This window comes from Eretmochelys imbricata, chromosome 5 (assembly GCF_965152235.1).
Source record: "Eretmochelys imbricata isolate rEreImb1 chromosome 5, rEreImb1.hap1, whole genome shotgun sequence".
In the NCBI taxonomy this organism is placed as follows: Eukaryota; Metazoa; Chordata; order Testudines; family Cheloniidae; genus Eretmochelys; species Eretmochelys imbricata.
Genome location: NC_135576.1, coordinates 111148878 through 111173063, shown reverse-complemented (window position 1 = coordinate 111173063; position 24186 = coordinate 111148878). Strand labels below are relative to the sequence as shown.

The 24186-nt window shown below is 42.4% G+C and overlaps 1 protein-coding gene across 1 annotated transcript in view; it reads right to left on the bottom strand.

The window, feature by feature from the left end:
• ADAMTSL1 (ADAMTS like 1) overlaps nucleotides 1–24186 on the bottom strand; it is a 689739-nt gene that overhangs the window by 231393 nt on the left and 434160 nt on the right. The window contains exon 5 of the mRNA XM_077816448.1: nucleotides 10857–10984. Coding sequence (XP_077672574.1) covers nucleotides 10857–10984 — 128 coding nt within the window. The remainder of the gene's footprint in view (nucleotides 1–10856; nucleotides 10985–24186) is intronic.

Below are 24186 nucleotides of genomic sequence, written 5' to 3'. Positions count from 1 at the left end.
CCAGGATGGGTAAGGAATGCTGTCCCTAGCCTCTGTTTGTCAGAGGATGGAGATGGATCGCAGGAGAGAGATCACTAGATCGTTACCTGTTAGGTTCACTCCCTGTGGGGCACCTAGCATTGGCCACTGTCGGCTGACAGGATACTGGGCTGGATGGACCTTTGGTCTGACCCAGTATGGCCATTCTTATGTTCTTAATTTTGAATCTGGATCTGAACTACATGACTGTACTATAATGCTTGCTTTCTTTAAAGCTCCTACAGAGACAAACAGATTAGATGTGTAAGAATGACAGTATAACTTCTTGCCTGTAGATAAAACAGTTGTGCAAAATATTTACAATGAAACTCTAAACCACACAAAAAATTTGGCTCGTTTCACACCTTTTTTGTTCAAAAATCAGAACAGGTTTGTTGAAAGGATTATGAACATGCAGAAACTCTTCAGGTGAACCCAGGCATATTTACGATCTAAATGAGGGATTCCCAAGCATTTTCATAGTGTGGGCTACATCTCAGTAGACAGATTGTTTTATGGACACCACTCCTATCATTCGCAGTTGCAGGAGCATCTTCTATTCCCATCCACAATCACATGGACCTCCTCTCCTCTCATTCACAATCATGTAACATCTCTGTGGCAACTACACCAACTGCTTACATGGAAAAGTAACACTAGGAAAGTATTTCATGTACTATTACATACATTTTATGTGGTACAGCAGCTGAAAATTAGGAGAGCCAACACCCTTTGACCAGCCATCTCCCCAAGGACTATTAGCAAGTATGCCACAGATCATAATTTGGGAACTGATCACGTAAATTATGAGAAATATACAGGGGTTTGCAGACTTTTGACTCAAAACTATGATTTAAAAATGGGGTTTTTGACATTATCTTAGTTGGAACCTGTAACATCTATGGAAAAATGGGGATGTTCCCCCATCAAATTAAAACAATGTAAGTTCTCCCAATCACTATGAAACCTTGTTTAGCCCACAGCGATTAAAACAAACAAAACAAAAATGATGCTAGGATGTTCAAATTAACCAAGTGAATTCTACCAAATAATGATATCAGAGTTTCTTGCAGATTTTAGATCTGTAACCACAGGACAATATTATGTGTACACACACACACACACACACACACACACACACACTCAGTTTCTATTCTAGGACGATGGTGTCAGTGAGAATCATTCTCCCAAATCAAATAACTTTGCCTGTACAAGCTGCTTAGTGATTCCACAAGTGTTATGATGACCCTATTTAATGATCATATGCATTTTATTAGAACACTATCTAAACTTTTGGATACATATGTTATTAATAACAATGCCACTTTTACCCCATAAATATTTCTGCTATGTACTGTATGGAATTTGTAATCCAGTGATAACAGAGGGAACATTATAAAGAATACATTTAAAAAGTTATTTTAAAAAAATCATTCCTACTCTGCTCTGAACATTTAAAAAGTGACTTTATGTAACAAAGGAAGCAGAGGGAATAATAACTAGAAGAGTTATTTATTTTAATTAGGGTGTGCACGTGTTACTTTCGAAAAGGACCCACCTCTAAATACAGTAACTGGGATGCCGTGAAATATGACTTAGAACAAAACTGGGACCAGTCCAGATGTAACCAGCCAACATAAATGTAGAAAAGAAAATAAAATTCAAAGGCAGAGATGATGACTTAAGTGATTAAAAAGAGTCTCAGAGGGTGCCAACCAACATAGAAAAGCCAGCCACAAAGCCCTGGAGACAACCACTGATGACTACATTGCAATTAAACATCCACGGCTGGCGCTTGTCAGCTGACTTGGAGTTGTGGGGCTTGGACTGTGGGGCTGTAAAACTGTGGTGTAGACTCCCCTCTCATGGGGCCCCAGAGCTCAGGCTCCAGCCCGAGCCCAAACAACGACACTGCGATTTTACAGCCCAGCAGCCCTACGAGCCCAAGTCAGTTGATTTGAGCCAGTCACTGTTTAACTGCAGTGTAGATGTACCTTCAGGGACTCCAGATGTCATCCTCAGGGTAGGAGCTCCATTAAGAAGGTCCCTGATCAAAGAAGGCCCTACCATCCAGCGTACCCTCTTGGAAAAGTCCCATACCGGGTTTTTGGAAACTACACAAAGGAAAAATAAAGCAGAGCTTAACAGAGAATGACAGCCATGTTAAAGAAGGTGTCACGTTCAAAACTGAGACCAGGAAATCTTTGTCCATGCAAAGCATAATTCGGCCTATGGAATTCACTGCCACAAGGTATGATTCACACCAGGAGCTTACCAGAAGTCAAAACAAAATTAAACATTTCTAACGAATAATAGAAATATCCAGAGTTAGAACAGTAAATATTAAAATGATAAGGAGTCATGGAAGGGCTATAAATCCTCATGCTTCAGGGAATAAGCCACCCCTCTAACTAGATGGGGGAGGAAGAAGGAGACTTTCCTGACGGCAGTTCAGCAAGTGTGCACCCTCCTTTGAAGCACGTTACTAGCCTCTGTCAGCAAGAGGGTACTGGACCACATGGGCAACTCTCTGACCTAATACGGAACTTCTTATGTTCTTAGAATTCTAAAGGTCGCTTTAAAAAAAACTATAGAAATTTTATTTCTAAAGAAATTTTTTCATTCTCTACTAAATAAGTTCTGTAGATAGTCTCTTGGGACAGAGAGAAAAAACCCTACCCATCTCCATTGTACTGGAAGGATACATGCTTTATATCTTCCTAAACATAAGGTTTCCTTTACACTACAACAAAAGAATTCTTACAATTTGTGGTGATCTGTGTTAAGATATTACAGATAAACCTGTCTATCTTCAGCTTGTCATTTGGTTTTTATGCTATTTGTTTCATGCGGCAAATATGCAAATACACTCATTGTATATGATCCAAGGTATAGTCTCATATTGTAAAGGTATACAAGGGCACCTCAGAGATCAGCATCATCATCACCCTCCCACCTTGTGATTATTATTCTTTACATCAATAATATACACCAGCTTTATGTGGCTGCATTTCTAGCCCAGTATTAGTTCGGCCTACATTTTTGCAGGTGCTCTGGCAATTGGCGTTACTGAGACAGCTAAGTCCATGATTGCATCCACAAATCAGGAGTATAGACCTCAACAGTTATTCCGAACTGAGGCTTGGAAAAAGTGCTGGAGCACCAAGGTTAGTAATGTGATAGTAGACTATGCTATGGACCTTAGAACCAAGGATATATTGCAGCAGTTCTTAAACACGATGTAGCATAACATATCTCAAACTCGCAAGTACTTGGTGTACCATCTTCATAATGTTAATCAGTGTTGTTATAATGGGTTTTTGTTCTGATACTGCCTTTTAAAGCAGCCAGCGCACCACGTGAGTGCACCATACACACAGCAGTTTGAGGATCACAGGTCTACACGCGGTTGGGTTATTTTAATTCCTTAACTGATAATCTGCACGATCAAGAAGAGATAGCATTTGGTGGAACAAATCCACACCTAGACACTGTCCTGGAAAAATGTTACACAGGATACAGGCATCATAAAAGTATGCCACTTATCCTCTCTCATGCCACAAAGAAAAGGTGTCTGTCAATAGTTACTGTACTGAGTGACTGAATCAAGCTAGAGTAGAACCAAGGATCTTTCCAACTTAGCAGAGCCACTGGATCCGCTTCCCTAAAAATCCAACCCACTACGTCACTAGTTTCAAGCCCTCTGAGTGATGTGCATCTGCCAATCTGGCTCGATGGATAGCTTGCACCACTTGTAACAGCTAGTGAAAAAAAGAGTGGGACTGCTCCCCAGTGACAGCTGAATTCAGAGGCCCATTTTAGTCAGCAAAACAAGTGGGGCTGGTGCAGCTGGATTTGTGGTTTGGACAGATTATGAAGGAGAAGTCACCCTCAGGAAGGAAGGGAGGGATTTAAATAAGGGAAAAAATGAATTCAAACAAGTGACTGGACCAGCATGAAGCTGCTAAACAATGCTAGGATTGTGACTCACTCGTGTGGATTCCCTCCCTTTCTCACCCCCATTACTTTTATTGCTGAGTAGAGCTTGGCAGGAAGATGTTAATGTTTACTTTCTTTCCCTACCACACATATATCACCCATCTAATGTCAAGAAAACCTCCATCCTGTTAAGCAGTTTATACAGGATTTCCTAGAAGAAAGAATGATGATAATGGATTTTGACCCTTAAACTCAGATTCAGCAGGTCAGTATCCATGGGATTTCACATTCCACTAAGCATTCTGCTTTACATTCACACAGCCTAGCCCATGTTCCATCCTTCTGCCGGAAACAGCAGCAACAATAATGGCTCGGAATTCTAAGTAAATACTCTGGATTTTCAATTAACCTATTATCTCCTAAAATCATTCCTACAGCCCCATGAGTTTCAGCTTTCATGCTGTCTCCTCCTTCCTTACTTATTATAAATTCATGAAGAATCTGGAAGATTGCGGGGGGGGGGGGTGAGAGGAGATCACATTTACCTTCCAGCCAAGACCAGAAGCAGCAGAATAATTTTAATATTATGGCAACCCTTGCTAACATGTGAAGTACAATTCCAGAGCTCCCTGTGTATTTATAGGATTAGGGTTGGGTGAATTTAGATTAACAGAATTGATGTGACAGCTCTTTGCAATTGTAAGATATTTCCAATGAAAGTTGGACTCAAAACAGATTTGATATATACAAAGAGTTCCCAGCTAATTATTTTTCTGTGTAAATCCACTTGCATCAACACATGCACTGGGAATATTCTCTACCTTGATTGCAACATACATGTATTCTGTTGGTTACAAAGTTGAAGGACATAATGTTATTTTCACTCCAGCTGGGTGCTGAAATAGCTTCAGTTTCTATAGTAGGCAATAAATAAGGGCTAGATCCTGGGGAATGGAGCCAAGCCAGTGTATAAGGGCTTTTCTATCTGGTCTATCTGTGTCTTTCTAGGGCTCCCATAAGCATGGTATTTAGTAGCTAATACAAATTTGGTCTGTGTGAAAGCAGTGCCAGGGCTGCTACAACAAGGCATAGGAAGGAGCAGCAGATGTGACCTGCTGCTCTCCCATACCTGTGAATGTTGGATCAGTGGATGCATGTAATGTGGGGACCCACTGGACGTTCCCCGGGCTGCCATGTGTCAGCGTAATCTTCCTCTCCCTCTCAAGAAAACCTATAGAGATACTGCACGAAGATCATCCCCACAGTGCCGGGGGTGTGGAATCTCCCTTCATCAGGTCTCCATTGCTGATGCTGCCTTGTGCCACCATACTGCAATTTAAGTACTTTGTGGCATTTTGTTGGCATACAGTGTGCCTTACCTACCCTCTTTACCTTAAGTCTCAAGAATGAGATCCAGAGACTGTGTCATCCCTTCTCCATAGCTCATGGATTTTAATATTGTGATGTCTTATTTTTTGGTGATAAAACTACTAATCAAATGGCAAGTCGCAGTACAGACAAGGCAGGTTGGAAGCTTCTGTTCTCCCTGTTTCCCAACACAAGAATAAGGGGACATTCAATGAAACTGAAAAGGTAGCCAATTTAAAATTGAAAAAAAAAAAGAACTACTTTTTCACTTCATATAAAATTAGACTGTGGAACTCGCTGCTGCAGGGCATCGTTGAGGCAAATAACTTTGAATCTTACTAAGAGGTATTAGACATTTATACAGAGAACATGAATATCCAAAGTTATAAAAATTTTTAATACTAACAAAGAATATTTGAAGGGATTAAAAGCCTCATGCTTCAGGATTTAAATCCATCTAACTACTATGGATTAGGACAATGTCTTCATGGAGCAGATTAAATCACATGTGGGAGTTCCTACACCTTCATCTGAAGCATCTGGCACTGGCCACTGTCAAAGACAGTATATTGGACTGGAGGGACCTTGGGTCTGTACCAGTCTGGCAATGCCTGTGTTCCTAATTTAGTTGTATTATTATTGGTATTACAATAGTTCCTGTAGTCCCCAGATGAGATCAGGACCCCTTGTGCTATGCACTGTCCACACATGCACTGTATGACAGTTCCTGCCCTGAAGAGTTTATAGTCTAAAAGACAAGCCTGAACATGTGGGAGAGGAAACAGAGACACAGAGAGGCAAAGTGACTTGCCCAAAAGTCGCAGAGCCAAGATTAGAACGCAGCTCCCCTGACTGGCAGCCCAATGGGCTGTCCACTGCAACACACACAAATAAGGATCACACAACTGGGTCCCACCTCTTAAATGTACTGTACATGCAAAATACAATTGTGTGTGTGTGGGGGGAAGGGGTGATAGAGAGCTCAAAATCCACATCTTCTCATGATTTCTCCTTTGCATTTTGTAAGAAGTGTTAGAAGCAGTACAGCATAGCCCTTTTGTTTTTGAGGATATTATTTTCCCTCTCTTTTCTGCTCATGCAATATAATAATATACATTTGCCAAATTCTTCTCTCATTTACACATGTGCAAGCCCCACTGACTTTACTAAGGGTTGTAACCATATAACTGAGACCAGAATTTAGCCATTATATTTAAAACCATATTTTCAAAAGGAAGTGGCTGCATTACTAATTAATTATATCTTACTTAACCACCAAAAACCTTACACCAGAACTCAACTCCAATATTCTGCCCCTCCTATAATACGTGTACTTATATCCCACTGGTATCAAAAGTAGCTCTGCACATCCAGAATATTAGTTTGGAGATAAACCAGGCAGCTCAGAGAGGAGAATTATGTCCTACGTACCCATTATGTTATTTTATTGACTTAGGCAAACATTGACTTTAATTGGAGTTTGCTGAATGTAAGAGCATCAGAATGTCAGAGTTAGGGTCTTCCACAGGGATCTGAAAACAGAATTTCAAGCTAACACTTCGTTCTTGCACAATTGCCACAAAGGCTTAACAGCAAAACAGTACTGGACCTAACAAATAGCAGGAGCACTGTGATACTAATCAGAACATTGGCAACTGCAGGTTGGAAAGAAATTGATTTCAGTTAGTCAGCTGCATTTCGTTTAAAAATGGAGCAAATATTTTTTGCATAGCTTCAAAGCTGACAAGATGGGCTCCCTCTCTGTTTTCCCTTGCTGTTCTGGGAGCCATCACATACCATGAACGTTCCTCACAGGAGAAGAAATCTTTAGGTTTGCTTTGTGGGTTGCTTTGTTCCACAATACTGAGCTAACCTGCCAATTTTTAATTTGTTAAAAAATTTCTAGCTTCCTCCTTTTAATTTGATTTGTTGTACAGTTCTCTGTAGCATGTACATTTCTATAATGTGATCAAATGTATTAAGCAATGTTCCACACATATTCAGTCAGGTATTTCTTCATATAGTCTTGCCAGGTTGTCAACTGTCATATATTTAGGTTTATTTCAAAATCCCCAATGTTTGGGTGTATTTCTTTCCTCCCTCCCTTACGCCCCACCAACCTTTTTTTTTTTAATTGTAAAATGCTTGCCCAGCACAAAAATTAATCATTTAACACTTTTTAAATTTGGAACTGCATACAAACCAGAAAAAAAAGGAAAAACAGTTCTGCATTTATGACGGTGCTAGTTCAGGGTCAAATTTTACTGTTTACAATTTATTGTTACCGGCTAGCAGAAGTTGGTCACATAATAACCCCCTGCATTCCACATTAAAAATATAGATATCAGTCTCTGATTGGACACAAGCTCTCATCCGGTTTCATAAGGCAGAAAGAATAGATTCTGTATGAACGGGGCAGTGAAAACCTACTGTATTAAAGACAAACGGAACTGATTTATGAGTTTATTCCATAGACACTCTCTGACTCTGCCTTCTTCCTTCTCCTTATGTAGACACAAGGACCTGAAGAGCAGCAGACCCACTGGGACAGGAGGCTGCATAGGTGGATTCCACACACCCTTGTGCACTATGGAACATTGATCACTGCTCCTCCCTCTATCACAACACTGAAGGTAGCTGGGTGGGGCGGGGGACACAGATGTGGCCAGGAGGCCAGACATTACAAAGATCCTCTTGCCAGACATCAATCCCCACATAAGGGACGTGTGGCATGTAACAGATGCTACCTTAAGCTGGACTCAGTAGCATTCTTGACGTCCTGCATGCTTGAGAGTCACTGTGACTCCGAAGTATGGTTGGGTAGAAAAGGTTCCCATCCGGACATCTCCTGAGTGGATCTCCTGAGGAAAGCCTATGAGCTGTGGCTTTGCACAGGGACAAGAATTTGGCTCCCAGTATAGAAGCAGAACAATCCATTGGCACTTTTACCCAGGGAGGGAATGGAAATGTAGTTTTCTCTTTGACTTCATGGGACACTCCCTTATCAAACAGAGCACTCTATGCATCAACCTAGTAATCAACAGTCAAGATCGTTGGGGTCAACGAGTAGCGATCAATGGCCCCATGTCTAGTTGGCAGCTGGTATAAAGCGGAGTGCCCCAAGGGTCGGTCCTGGGGCCGGTTTTGTTCAATATCTTCATTAATGATCTGGAGCAGTGTTTCCCAAGCTTGGGATGCAGCTTGTGCAGGGAAAGCCCCTGGCGGGCCAGGCCAGTTTGTTTACCGGTTTGTTCAGCCGATCGTGGCTCCCACTGGCCGCGGTTTGCTGTGCCTCGCCAATGGGGGCTACGGGAAGCGGTGGCCGGTACGTCCCTTGAACCCCTCCACTTCCCGCAGCCCCCATTAGCCGGGCACACTGAACCGTGGCCACTGGGAGCCGCAATTGGCCGAACCTGCAGATGTGGCAGGTAAACAAACCGGTCTGGCCTGCCAGGGGCTTTCCCTGAACAAGCAGTGTGCCAAGTTTGGGAAACACTGATCTGGAGGGTGGCATGGACTGCACCCTCAGCAAATTTGCAGATGACAATAAACTGGGAGGAGTGGTAGATACGCTTGAGGGTAGGGATAGGATACAGAGGGACCTAGACAAATTAGAGGATTGGGCCAAAAGAAATCTGATGAGATTCAACAAGAACAAATGCAGAGTCCTGCACTTAGGATGGAAGAATCCCATGCACCGCTACAGACTAGGAACCGAATGGCTCGGCAGCAGTTCTGCAGAAAAGGACCTAGGGGTTACAGTGGACGAGAAGCTGGATGTGAGTCAACAGTGTGCCCTTGTAGCCAAGAAGGCCAATGGCATTTTGGGCTGCATAAGTAGGGGCATTGCCAGCAGATCGAGGGACGTGATTGTCCCCCTCTATTTGACATTGGTGAGGACTCATCTGGAGTACTGTGTCCAGTTTTGGGCCCTACACTATAAGAAGGATGTGGAAAAATTGGAAAGAGTCCAGCGGAGGGGAACAAAATGATTAGGGGACTGGAACACATGACTTATGAGGAAAGGCTGAGGGAACTGGGATTGTTTAGTCTTCAGAAGAGAAGAACGAGGGGGGATTTGATAGCTGCTTTCAACTACCTCAAAGGGGGTTCCAAAGAAGATGGATCTAGACTGTTCTCAGTGGTAGCTGATGATAGAACAAGGAGTAATGGTCTCAAGTTGCAGTGGGGAAGGTTTAGGTTGGATATTAGGAAAAACTTTTTCACTAGGAGGGTGGTGAAACACTGGAATGCGTTACCTAGTTTTTAAGGTCAGGCTTGACAAAGCCCTGGCTGGGATGATTTAGTTGGGGATTGGTCCTGCTTTGAGCAGGGGGTTGGACTAGATGACCTCCTGAGGTCCCTTCCAACCCTGATATTCTGTGATTCTATAATTACAGGTACCAGGAGAGTCAGCTCTAGTCTCTGTGCTGTCTAGTTCTGATGCTAAAACACACAATGTTTTATTTTTGTCTTGTGATGCAATGTCTTATGCCACCTCATGTCTTTGCTAAGCAGTATTACGTGTTGTAATATCAGACCTATGCAACATGTTCAGAGAATGCTTTTCTTGATTTGTTTTATTACGTTTTAATTTCATCGGTATGTGAAAGTAAACATATGCAGGATGGAAAATTATATTATATTCATATGCTACAATATAAAAGGTGTCAGAGAGAAGTTTTAAGCCACAAAAGTTACAGCTGGAGTTTTTCTTCATATCCTTCTCTAGCAGATGTCTATTTATACCTATCACATAGGCTTGGCTTATGAGGGTTATATTGACTTGAGTAGATGTAAATAATACTTACTGGAAATATTTCAGAAATAATGCTTATCAATAGTACAAAGTGCTTTCATCTACACTTTACAGAATGGGAAACTGAGACACAGATAGGTTAAGTGATTTCCCCAAGGTCCCACAGCATATCAATAGCAGGAATAGAACCCAGGTCTTCCATCTCTCAGCCAGGTGTCCTGACTACTGGTGCATGCTGCCTCTCAGAACTATTTGGTAATTTTATCATATCCTGTTATGGAAGGAGACTTTATTGCATGAACTGTCTTTAGGGAACTCTGGTAAATTTGAAGAATACCATCTGTAGTGCTGTTATCATTCTCACTTATACAGCCCAATATATTATTTTGTGTCTATGTGATGCATTTACAATCTCTATGCAGTGAAAGGTTTCAGGGTGCTAAACCTGAAGAATTAGCTCCAGTGCAGGATGTGGGTGTGAAAAGGATTACCACTCAAACACAGATGGTGCATGGGAGTTTCACTTCTCAGTAGCTGGCAGGGTACAGTACTGTGCAGAAAAGTTTGGTTCCTCTCTGGGTTTCATATTTTAAATGGTTTAGTGGGCTATCAAACCTGCTGGCTGGTCGCCTGAGTTAAAAAAAAATATGCAACCTTCTTCCACTGAGGCTGAACTTTCAGCACCATCTAGCACATCCACTGCTCTTTATGCTGTGACATGTCAGCATGTTGCGTTCTCCCACTGCTAAGATAAAAGCATTTATCAACTTACTTGCTGCTCAGGCAGCGTCTGAGTGAATAGGAAGCCCCTCCTCCACAAGTGCGTGAACATTCGCTCCATGAACCCCAGGCATCCCACAGTGTATCTCGGTCTTCTTCAGATCGAGCTGTTCTGGAACTCTAGAAGAGAAAACACAACACCACATAATCCAGGAGATTAGTGAAGAAAAAATTGTTTTAAATAAATCTTACTGTAATTCACTTAGCCTTTCTGCATATCAGATCTGCTGCAGGCCTTAGCAGACCCTGCAAAAAGCTGTTTTGCTGAAATTCCTAACTGCTTGGGATTAATGTGGTGTTCGCAGTAGATGGTGTTTAAGGTACCTAATTTCATCGTTTTAGTGTTCACATTCCATCCCAGCCTCAAGACAGGGGAGGAGTAATATGAAAGAGCATTTTATACAGCAGTGAGATCAGGCATTTTCTGTGCTTGTGGGGAAGGGGACTGTCAGTAGGGCAGAAGAAAAAAAATTCGGGGTTATTCATAAGAATATTTTTGCTGCACTAGAAAAGAAGAAAACAAAGCTCATTTGGACAATTGGTTTTTCGAGGAGAAATTCCATAATCTGAGCAGGTGATTGGGCTTGTAAAGTATATGTGTACAAATGGAGGACAACTAAAGTATGCATTGAAAACCTGGCTCATTGCACTTTGGGCCATCCCTAAAGAATGCTGCATTTTTATTTTATTTAGAACAGACTAGAGGAATGAACAAAAATAGGGGGAAAGCTTTTGTGGAGGACGATTTTAAGCATCATTACTAACCACTGGTATAGCGGTCTGGGAACCTGTGTTAGCTGTAAATCTGCAGGGATTCTTCTCAGAAGCAGAGACAGACCAACATAGAAATCAATCAATCACCATAAACAGAGATATGTACAACTTTTGTAATGAAATCTGAAACCTGGCAAAGACTCCAGTGTTATTCACAGGCAGAAGAGAAAGTACGGACTGATCTGGGGCAGTGAACAGTTACATATATGTCTCTTCAGAACAGACTTAGAACATATCACAGCCCTAGACCTAGATCCAAATTCAAACCCTCAATATCCACTGAGTTGGGCATTATGCCTGCTGCCCTCAGTCTTTAAAACTGTTAACCACCTGGGTCTTACAGTGTGAGAAATCTGTTATTCAGTGTAAAGGTACCATTGTTTGTATTTGTAATGCAGGAACCAAGAGTTTATTATTTATCCTAACTTTTAATACTGAGGGAATGTTCTGAAATGGGAATTTTCTAATCCTATCAGAGATGGCAGGGTGTGCTGTAGCATACGTTCTCACAGTCACATATTATACAGGGTAAGCACCCAGCAACAAGGCTGGCTGAAGAGAAGACAACACTTTTACACAATACCCCAACACTGAGCTCAGCTGGCTCTGCTCAAGCATCTGGACACATCTAGATTACATGGGCATGCTCAGAGGCTTAACTTTGGTGTTAGTGTAACCCCTCTCATATTAGTTACTTGATTACAAACAATTTGCCATGACTTAGTGGTACATTGTATGTACTTAACAAAATGTGGGGGAAATGAAAACTGAAAAGCAAACTGCCTTCAATGGAGTTGCACCCATTTACACGAAGATGAATTTGGTACTCTGTTCGTGCGTGTGAGAGAGTGTGTTCCTATGTCTGTGTTAATTCACGATATTAAATAGATGAACATTACAGAAATGTCTCATTTTCACAATGATCAGTACACTATTAAACTCCCCACTATATTACAGTATGAGTTCACATTAATTGATGGGTCTCTATTCTTCCTACTTTATTCTGTTGGTTACATAGTGGTTTCTGCATTTGTTTTCCTTTAAGTAGTTGTTGCTACAAGTGTCTTACAATAAGACCCCTTATTACTTTGACATGTGTTAAGAAAATTTAGAGGTAGCTTACACTTTGGGAAATTATTGATTAACCCTATGCATGCTGTGCTGCAGAGCACATAGGAAAGCATTACACCTTTTTTCAAGGCATTCCTTTTAGTTTTATTGCCACAAACATCCATATGGCAATTCAGGTGTTGCTTCTCTAGGAACACAGTTAATCTGCAATCTCCAAATGCACTGAAGGGCTAAATTGATTGATAAAGATAGATGTTTTCTAGTTCTCTGATGCCTCCTGAAGAGCCCCTTTCAGAAAAAAGTAACAAGTAATTTTTTAAAAAAATGCTTAAGTTTTGAAGGCTCACTTTTGCCCTCAGTTACATGAATGAGGTATATGGGAATGCACTTGACTAACAATTTAGTTCATGTCAAAATACTTAGACTTCACAGGTTGAAGTGATAATCAAATCGTATTGTTATATTCACTCCAAAGGCCTGATTCCACTTTCACTGATACTGATGTGAATCAGCAGTTACCCTGTGGAAGTCAATGGTATTAAACCAGTGTGAGATCAGAGCCAGGCCATAAATTGGCAACTGTTAAGAAAAATTAAGATTTTCAGGGCAGCAATCAAGCCAATTTTTCTTCGCATCTCTGTACTTGTCTTTTATCTTGCCCAGTCTTGGAAAATGAGTCACATATATATGGGTGAAAAAGCAAGTTGTTACGCTCCGGCAGCAGCACTGAATACAGCTGTTTATTTTTAAAGAAAGCCCCGAGTAAGTGGTGAGGCTAAGGCGCAGGGCTGACAGACAAGCCATATAACATCATTGTCTGCTGGACCCTGGCAATGGCACTGCATTCCTGGCACTATTGCTCACATATTCTTAGAGGCATAACAGTTTTGTTTTTTTTTAAATTAGAGTATACGCTTTGAAATATACACGTGTGTAGAGCTCTGCCCCCCCAAGTAAACGGAGCTGGATATATTCGCCTTTTCAATTCTGAAGCCACCTCTATCCACTTGACACAATTCTCATGATACCAGATCCTCCTGATATACCCCTTTCAAGAGGGTAATAAGAGCCTGATCCAAAGCCCACTGAAGTCAATGCAAAAACTCCCCTATTATGTTTAATGGACTTTAAATGGATCAGACTTTAAAATTATAGGCTGCAAGCAGGCCCCAGCACAATTTGTAAGGTGGAGTGCAAAAGAGAATGTGATGAGTAAATGACTTGGTTTGGATCTTCTTTAAGAGATATGCAAGTGAATCTAGTGACTGAGGGATCATTTGATTGAGCCAGAGGCATACAGTGGGCAAACTTTTATCATGCAGGTCTACTAAAGCACCTCAATTGTGACCCTCCTACTCCATTACCGGACCTCTCCAATGCTGAGGTTGCCCGTCATGCCAAACTGTGTGGTGGTTTTGAGGATGTGGCCAGTCTCTATTTCAACTCTGCTGCATGGCATGGGTACTAGAAATGTTTCTTAAACAGGTGCAGTACTTTCTTCCCCAGATGCAGCTTTCTTAAGAGCAGGTTCTAATTTATATGGGTAATTGAATCATGTTTAAACCACTGTGACCATGCAGGCTATACTGTTTTGCTTCGGATCCACCAGCTGTAAAAAATAGACTGAATTAATTTAGTAAGAGAGAACACTGGATCCAATCATTGTGTGTATTATATTGATTAGTCACACTAAATTCTATTCTCTCTTTCTCACCTTTATGAAAATGCAGCTCAACTTAATTTTGAATCAACCCTATAATTGCTTGGCATAAATGCAGCAATTAACATAAATATAAGGGATTAAACTCTTGACTATAGCCAATCTTCCCCCCAGCTGCAAAAGATCACATATGCAATAGATTCCCAGATGCATTCCATCCCCTCGATGCAATATTATTAGCTTTTACATGGGAGATCAGAATAGCTGGAAGCCAGTTTACTGAGGTTATTTCAACTGACTGTTTTCTGGCTACCGGCTTCATAAAACAAAATTGTGTGCTGCTTGTTTCTATTTTTCAAAGAAACAAATATCTTCAAATTGCATACAGATACATGTGCTAATTATTCAGCATTGGTAATAAGTCCTGTCTGAAGAGCAGATAAACAGGGTTACAAAGTGAAGCCACATAACTGAGGACTCTTACCTCATCACAAGTTACAAGCAGCCCAACTAGACATGCGAAGGGTCCAAATTTCTCTGAAATAAATTGCACACCCACCCAGAAGAGAGCCATGTGCCGGTTATTTGCATTCCAAGATTTGTTATAAGACCTATATATTCCCAGAAAGCATGTGATCTCAAGCTGGAACAGGCTCCAAGTTTTCTTTTAACAAGTGGAATAAACATAGTTCATTTCAACTCAATCCATGTTTAATGTTAAAGTAAAGTGAATTTCCCTCCTCTGAACTATGCATTTGAGACTGAAATCCTAGCATTGCCTTAAAAACCATTTGAAATCTAAAATCATTTGTTTATTGCAAATTTGAAGAGCCTGGAATATAAACATACAACATGTTTAATCCAGTTGAATCTATTTTCTTTTTGGTTTATGGCATTAACACTTAAGGATTTACTGTATAGTACAGAATTAAGACAAAAACTTATATACCCCAAGGAAAATCATTTCAGTCCCACATAGTCAATGATTCTAGAAAGCAGATCTGACTAAACTGAAGAATGCATATTAAAAAAAAAACAGCCTCTACATTGTTAGCCCAGAACATTCTACTTATGCTACTATACACTTTTGTAATATTTCAACCATTACCATAGAATTCTTTAGCAGATGAGAAGAAGCAGGACGATACCACGCCAGAGCAGCTGAGAAATTCTACCACCATCTGAAGCTTCCTTCAACTAACACTTATTTCCTTCTTGGAAAAGTCTATATAAGACGTTGGTTGCTTTCCTTCAGGTTGATGTTTCTCTAAATAGCACTAAATGCCAATTGCCCAGAATGCAGACTCTGGGCATGGCTCATTATATGTTTCCATTGAGATCAGAAGGGTTTTCCTCACGCTGGCAGTCATAAGCAGGACTCAGTTTGATCTTGCTTTTAGCCATCCACTGATTTGTCTACAGTCATTTCTATTATTTGTCCCACCAGCTGAGATATCAACTGCAGAAATATCACCTCATGCAAGAAATTCCCAACAATATGGTTACGAATGACAAGCATTAAAAAACGGCCAGGAATAACTGAAAGCAAATCTTTCCTTGTACCTCATTGCCTTAACATACACTTCACCTAGGACTGATCCTGCAACTACCATGTGACATAGCAACAGACCCCCGCCAGAAGAAAGGAAAGTGAAAACTGAAAAATTCTTTGAGTCGTCAGAGAAATCCCCATCATTATTGATTATGAAAGCTGGAAGAATCAGGCACATACATAAAGAGTGGTGAATGCACAGGGCTTATGGTCCCAGAGCCTTACAAAGGAGAATCAGGTTTTAAACTAGAGGATTGTACAAAACCTTTGCCTAACATATAAATAAATAGACTGGGTTTTTCAAAGGAGTCTAAAGGAGGTAGGCACCCAATCACAATAAACTCAGTGGGAGCTGGGTGCCATGAGGTACCTGAGGGTCTCCCTTAGGCTTCTCAGAAAACCCCATCTTCATTGTTTAACAATCAGCGTTGTTTATTACAGTCTTCAGGTTTTCATGTTATTTGCAGAACAACAGGTCTTCCCTCCCCTAATACACAGCACGTAGTAGTCACTTAAACCATTTGGGAATAGTATGTGATACAACCCAAATGTCACACCTCTTGAGTTACAGCAGCCACGTCCACGGTGAGAGAACCATGTTTCTTCAGAGAGAGAGAGAGAACATGCATGAGCATATATGCGACGGGAGAATGGGATGGGGAGCAAGACCTCAATTTATATTCTAAGCTCTATAAAAGAAGTCTGTCCCTAAGAAAATAAATGACTTGTTCACATACTGGAATTCAATTGAAAATTCTGTTTGGAATGTGAGCCTTCTTATTGAAACCAACTATTTGCTCGTGTCAAACAAAGACTACCACATGCAAACGTAGATCACATAAGTTTAGTTCCTCCACCAGTTCCAAAGGTTCAGATTTTCCTCCTCCTCCAGTAAATTGCAGCTGGAGTCATATCCTCCAAGCAGCCAGCGAGTTCTAGAGATGAACCAGGAACACAGCCCATTGAAAATGCCATTAACCCACTAATGGATGAGGATGCTGATGTGGAATCGGAGTCACAGCTATTCCCCAGATGATATTTGCTGCTGGTTTTGGTTAGGAAATTCAGATCATCTGGTTCTTATCACAGCCCCAGTTTGGGGATATGGTGATATGTCAGTGACAGCACTGAAGGCTCTTCTGAGGCCACTGCCCAAACTTGTCTTTTGCTACTGCAGAAATGAAGCCAGTAATAGAAAATAATATTTTCTCTATATAAAGCCCTCCCTCCCGACACACACAGTTATACCTCTACCTGGGTTTCTGCCAGGTTATGTATTCTCTCTCTTTTGCAATTGTTGGTGTTTCTTCTTCTTCAGGTATGTCTGACAGGTCAATAATTTGCTATAGTAAAATGATGCTGTCTCTAGTGTGTCAAGAATTAACAGCATGCAGGGCTTAGCTAGGTGCATAATGTCAGGAGACAGGAATAGTGACTTCATCCCTTTTTAAGGAATAAAGAATCACAATTTCCCCCAGTGTAAATATAGGTTTTACAAATTTTCATTTGCAAAATATTGTGCATCCTTCTTGCATTCCATCCAAGGTGACATCTGGATTAAAGCTCAGCTAGGAAACTGCTTGGAAATCTGTTTTTTGACAGAAGGCAAAGCTAGAAGATAACTTCACAGCCAGATAAATTAATATTGATAATTACTGTCAAACAAAAAGTTAGCTGCTAAGGCATTTCTGACTAGTAGTTGGAACTTCCTTGGCTATTATCTCTGGAAATCTCATGAATCAAATATTCTAAGAGTGTTTCTAGTGACCAGAGCATATGTTTAATATATTTAGGCACAAAGAGTTGTACACTGTCTGATACAGTACCACAGTATTGAGGTACATCAGCTGTACCAAAATATGTTACCATTCTCATATCTCACCATAGCAGGGAGCATAATGCTTATCAAGAATCACCAGGCTCTTCTGTGAAATGCATTAGTGGTCTCAGTCCAGCTTCTAGTGGACACATGCCCATTTCATGGAAACCACCACCACAACGGGTGACCCTCTGATGGCAATCTCAGTGGAGTTGCAAGGACTGAATGGGTGTGAAGACTGAACTAGCCTCTTACCTCAGAGGTGCTTCCTTCAGGTCAGGATGGAAGAACATTGGGAAGGTGGCGTGAGGTTGCTTGAATTGCTGTTACCCCTACTGTTCCTCTTCTAAGGCGAAATAGAAGACTCCAGTCTTCAGAGCTGCCAGCCCGCCAACTTTCAAGAGAGCCGCACAAACGGTAAGAGCTTGATCTTGGGCTCCTTGCACGTACAAAGTTACTGAATGCAAAGGGAGTTTTGCTTGCACAGAAGTTTTACTTTAAAAAGTAAAGAGTTAGCTGTCCACTGTTGACAGGTTTCAGAGTAACAGCCGTGTTAGTCTGTATTCGCAAAAAGAAAAGGAGTACTTGTGGCACCTTAGAGACTAACCAATTTATTTGAGCATGAGCTTTCGTGAGCTACAGCTCACTTCATCAGATGCATACCGTGGAAACTGCAGCAGACTTTATACATACACAGAGAATATGAAACAATACCTCCTCCCACCCCACTGTCCTGCTGGTAATAGCTTATCTAAAGTAATCTTCAGGTTAGGCCATTTCCAGCACAAATCCAGGTTTTCTCACCCTCCACCCCCCCACACAAATTCACGTGGGGTTGTTTCATGACAACAACTCTGTTGGAGGAGGCATGATTTACTGTGTATTGCCTAATCAAAAGGATTTTGCTGCTTAGAAAAATACACAAAACCCTGAAAGCTCTTAGTTTTCTGGCAAGTACCATGGAAGGAAAGGGTAACGTTGACAGTAACAGTGAAGGGTGTAATTTCTTAGAGATAGAAGTCGTCATAGTCTGCTTGCCTTGTGGGTCTTCCACTTCATGGTCAGCTGTAGTTTCCTCCCATCTGCCAATGTGCCGCTGATGCAGCACTAGTTCAGTGCACTACAACTCAGCAGCCATTCAGCCTGGAAAATCCACTTCTCAACTGTGTCCCCTTTTGCACCAGCTTAACCCGGGCAAAGGGATCACAAGTCCGCCCTGTGGAATATCCTGGCACAGGACACCCCCAGTGAGCTCTCTCTGATCCACAAGAGAGGCTCCAGGGCAGAGGCATGGAGGGCATGTGCTGGGGGTGCAAGGGACAGCTGGCTATTTTGTGCTGGTGCATTGTCCTATAAGCCCATTTTTTAAGAGGACCGAGTTTGTTCTATACTATGAATGTGTTAAAAATTTCTAAACAGAAGATGCCTAGTTATTTCTAGATTTTTATTTTATTCTTTATTATAATTTGTTTGGATCATCCCTCCTGCAAAACAGGGAGAGGCAACTCAGGGGAGGAAATCTCCATGAGAATCCCTGGGCAAAAAAGTCTCTCTTGACTATTCTCTTTGTGTTAATGTGGGACAGAGATTCCCCCTTCCCCCAGTAGAAAAACTTGGCAGACCTGCACCAGCCCCAAGCTCCTGGCAGTGGAGGTCCAATGGAGTTGTGATATCAGGGGCTTCCTCTGGCTGCAGCTACTCCAGAACTCCCATGGGGGGAGGAAAGAGCTCCATGGAAAAGATATTCCACCCTCCGGTTACACTAGCTTTCCTAAGGAATCGTTGTGAGGGCAACTGGGGTGCAATGTCCCCTCCCCTGCACTCCTGTCCTTAGCCTGTATTAAGACCGAAGTCACCTTCTGAGCATCAGTGTCCTTAACACAGGATGACTAACCATAAGAATGGATGGACACACTTACTTCCTCTACTTATTCAGCAGCTCAATATGCAGAACAATATTTAATGGGAGGTGGCTGAAGGGAGCACATGGTCCATGTCATGCCCTTTGGCTTAGCCTCATGAGACTCCCATTGCCTGAACATGTGCCACGTGGCAATACGGCCACACAGCACTTCACAAATCGTATCCCTTCATGGTTTATAATGCATGCACTAGTTCACAGCAATAATTAAAAAGAAAAAAAAGCTTTCTTTAAGAGCCAGACAACCATTTCTCACAGCTGGACTGGTGTTCGTATCCCAGGAGATGCTCTCACTTGTTCCCCTTTAAAGAGCAGGAGCCAAGCCGGGGCGGGGGGTGGGAAAAGAGGGAGGTTGGGAGATTGGCAAAGTATGGCGCGGACACTGTATTACCTCAATATGTGGCACCCTATGCTCACCGTAATGTGTTATAACAATGCCTTATAAAATCAGTCACACTCTCATTCCGCTTAACCATGTAAAAATAAACACCAGTGGGGCAACACAAGTGAGAATAAGGGTATGTCTACACTATGAAATTAGGTCAATTTTATAGAAGTCGATTTTTAGAAACTGATTTTATACAGTCGATTGCGTATGTCCACACTAAGCGTATTAAGTCAGCGAAGTGAGTCCCCACTACCGTGGCTAGGATCAACTTACAGAGCAGTGTACTGTGGATAGCTATCCCACAGTTCCCGCAGTCTCCGCTGCCTATTGGAATTATGGGTTAAGCTCCCAATGCCTGATAGGGCAAAAACATTGTCACGGGTGGTTTTGGGTACAAGTCGTCGGGCCCCCCTCCCTCCTTCCCTCTGTGAAAGCAACGGCAGACAATCATTTCGCACCTTTTTTCCTGGGTTACCTGTGCAGAATCCATACCACGGCAAGCATGGAGCCTGCTCAGCTCACCGTCACTGTACGTCTCCTGGGTGCTGCTGGCAGATGCGGTACTGCATTGCTGCACAGCAGCAGTTCCTTGCCTTCGTGGCAGATGGTACAGTAGGACTGATAGCCATCGTACGTCTCCTGGCAGACCTTGGTGAGGTCAATCAGGGGCACCTGGACAGACATGGCCATTCTCCTCTTAGAGCACTGAATGGGAGCCAGAGATTCCAGGTCATTCTCTTCTTTAAGTTTCGTCTCATGGAGAATCAGTCCTGCTTGGAATATCATGCAAACTGGAGGCTTCTGCCTCAGGCTGTTCTCTCAGCTGGCAGCACCACGCGGTCGCACCTACCCCAGCCTACTCCTTGCTCCCATGGCTCATGAAGTCTGGACAGTAGTAAGGAGCAGTTCAACTATAGGCTGAGCAAGTGCAGAATGGTGGTAAAATTTGCCTTTGGATGTTTAAAAGCTCGCTGGCGCTGTTTACTGACTAGGTCAGACTTCAGCGCAACCAACATTCCCATTGTTATTGCTGCTTGCTCCATAATATTTGTGAGTAAGGGGGAAGATGTTTATGGTGGGATGGGAGGTTGAGGCAAATCGCGTCCGATTTTGAGCAGCCAGATACCAGGGTGATTAGAAGAGCACAGCTAGGTGCGCTGCGCATCAGAGAGGCTTTGAAAATTAGTTTCATGACTGGCCAGGCTTCGGTGCAACAGTTGTGTGTGTTTCTCCTTGATGCAAACCTGTCCCCTTTGTTGATTGTAATTCCCTGTAAGCCAACCACTCTCCGCCCTTCGAAATAAAGTAACTATTGTTTTGAAACTATGCATTCTTTCTTTATTAATTAAAAAAAAAGAGAGAGAGAAAATGGACAAGGTAGCCTGGGTGGGGTGGGGGAGGAGGAAAGGACAAGGCCACATTGCTTATTGTAGCCACACTAAAAATCAAACTGTTTGAATGACAGCCTTCTGTTCCTTGGGCCATCCTCTGGAGTGGAGTGGCTGGGTGCCCAGAGCTGCCCCCCTGCATTCTTGGGCATCTGGATGAGGAGGATATGGAACTTTGGGAGGATGGCAGGCAGTTATACAATGGATGCAGTGGGGGGTCTGTGCTCTTGTTGGCTTTCCTGCAGCTCCAACAGATGCTTCATCATGTCCGTTTGCTCCCCCATTAGCCTCAGCATCGCGTCCTGCCTCCGCTCTTTGCACTCACTTAATTCTTTCCTGGCCTCTGCCACTGAATGCCTCCATGCATTAAGCTGTGCCTATCAGTGTGGCAGGACTGCATGAGCTCGGAAAACATGTCATTGCGAGTGCATTTTTTTCGCCTTCTAATCTGCGATAACCTCAGGGACGGAGATGATGAGGGAGTGTAGAAACATTCTACGCTCTACGATTCTGGGGGGACTGCATGGTCACCTGTGCTGCTTAGTTCGCCACGCTGACCAAACAGGAAATGAAATTCAAAAGTTGCTGGGGCTTTTCCTGTGTACCTGGCTAGTGTATCAGAGTTCAAAGTGCTGTCCAGAGCAGTCACAATGGAACACTCTGAGATAGCTCCTGGAGGCCGGTACCATCGATTTGCATCCGCATTACCTAAGAGAGAGCGAACTCTCACATAGATGAAAGTTACAATACTCTCCTGTATTTTACTCATTCTTCACAAGTGTAAACACCAGACATGGGTGATCCAATAGAGAGAAGAGTACAAGCTGGCTCAATGTCAGCCTTGTTTTCTAAATGAATCAGAACTGTTTTTAAGGCTTGGACTGGTTCAGTTTCAGTATGGGTGAAATCATTTTTGCAGAATTCTGAACCCATCCAAACATTGCCAGGTTCAGAAGTTTACCTTAAACTCCAGCCTTTTGGGTTCATATTCCATTTTGGCGACACTGGGGAGGAAGGGAGAGGCAAAGAAGGAGCATAGAAAGGCAGGGTAAAGAGTAAATTAATTATTGTTTATGGTAAAGCTAGGTGCTAGGTGCTTTGCAAAAACTCAAGAAGGGAAGCTGCTCCAAGAAGCTCACAGCCAAAGGACAGAGACAAGTGGAAAGAGGAACAACAATGAGAACAACAACAATGGGCAACTCAATTCACTGTAAGTAGCACAGAAGATGTGGGTAATTCTCAGAGACTTAAATATGCACAGGGCAGAGCAGGCATGTAAGGCCTGCTACTGGTACCACATAACTGATTATAACCTGCCACAGGTTGGGTGCTCCGCAACTAAACTAGGAACCTCGCCACTCGTTGAATGATGTGCAGTATCCCAGACACCCATTGGAATGAGAAACAATATCCACAGAGGAATAACTCCATCTGGCATTGCTATCTTACAACTAGTTCTTGACTGAACAAAGGATAGGGGAGGAAAATCCCGAACTAAGTCAGCTCTGGAGAAAACATCAGGCAGTTAGCCCTGTAAGTCAGTTGTGCCCTACAACGTCTGCTGCAACTGTGCTGGCTTCCAAACATTGTGGTCTCCAACCTTTTGGGCACAGTCCGTATTGCTGAGGGTTCAGGGGAGGGCTTTGGTCCGAAGGCAAGCCTCTACCCTCCTTATTTTTTTTCTGCCTAGGCATAAATGCCAAAAGGTTTCTTATTAGTATGTCAAATGTTCTAGAGGAGATCAATGACACCATCACCAACAGACAGCTGAAGAAGCTTGACATCAGTGTAGCTGCTCTCTCTGAAACCAGACTAGCTGACACAGGCTGTTGATGCAAGATGCATTACACCTTCTGGTGTGGAAAAAGCAAACAAGACTTCGAATACAAGGTGGGTTTTGCAGTCCAAAACGCATTAGCACCCATGGTTGAATGTCCCATTGCAACACCAGAATGTATCATATCACTAAGAATATCTACAACAGGTGGTTTTACCATCATCAGTACATATGTCTCACCACTTTCCTCCATCTCTCAAGAGAAGGACTTGTTCTAGCAGCACTGTCAGTAAGCTACCACTGGGTGATCAACTCTATCTACTGGGAGATTTCAGTGCTAGAGTCAGCTCAGATAACAGGATGTTGCCACTGTGAAGCAGGAAAAATGGCTTATAATGGGCAAAGATTACTGGAGCTCTGCACCCACATTACCAGAACCTAATTCCAAAGGGTTCACCACTGGACGGTCTCCTGGTGAAACCTTAGATCTGGACATTGGCACCAAATGGATTTGTCACCCATAAAAAAAAATATACAGGATGTTCCCCATCCTCACTGTTTTTCACAGTGTAGACTATTGCACAGACCATGTGCTTGTGTGCTGCAAAATAAGACTTTCATCATGGATATTTCATCATGCCAAACAAAGAAGCTGCCCATACATTAACTTCAACACAAAAGATGACTAAAGAAGGTATCACCAATTCACTATGAATCTCAGGGAAGCTATGCCATTGATTGCACCTCCTCTGAACGCTGATGCAGCATGGAACACACTCAGAATGAATATCCATCTAGGTGTAACCTTTTTTTTGGTAAAAAGACTTTACAAGATAAAGACTGGTTTGCAGCATATCCTGAAGAAATACTTCCAGTGATTGAAGCAAAATGCACAGCAAGGCACCAACGCACGATGAATCCCACTCCTGAGACACATGCTAACTTCAGAGTGACTATGAGCACATTATCATG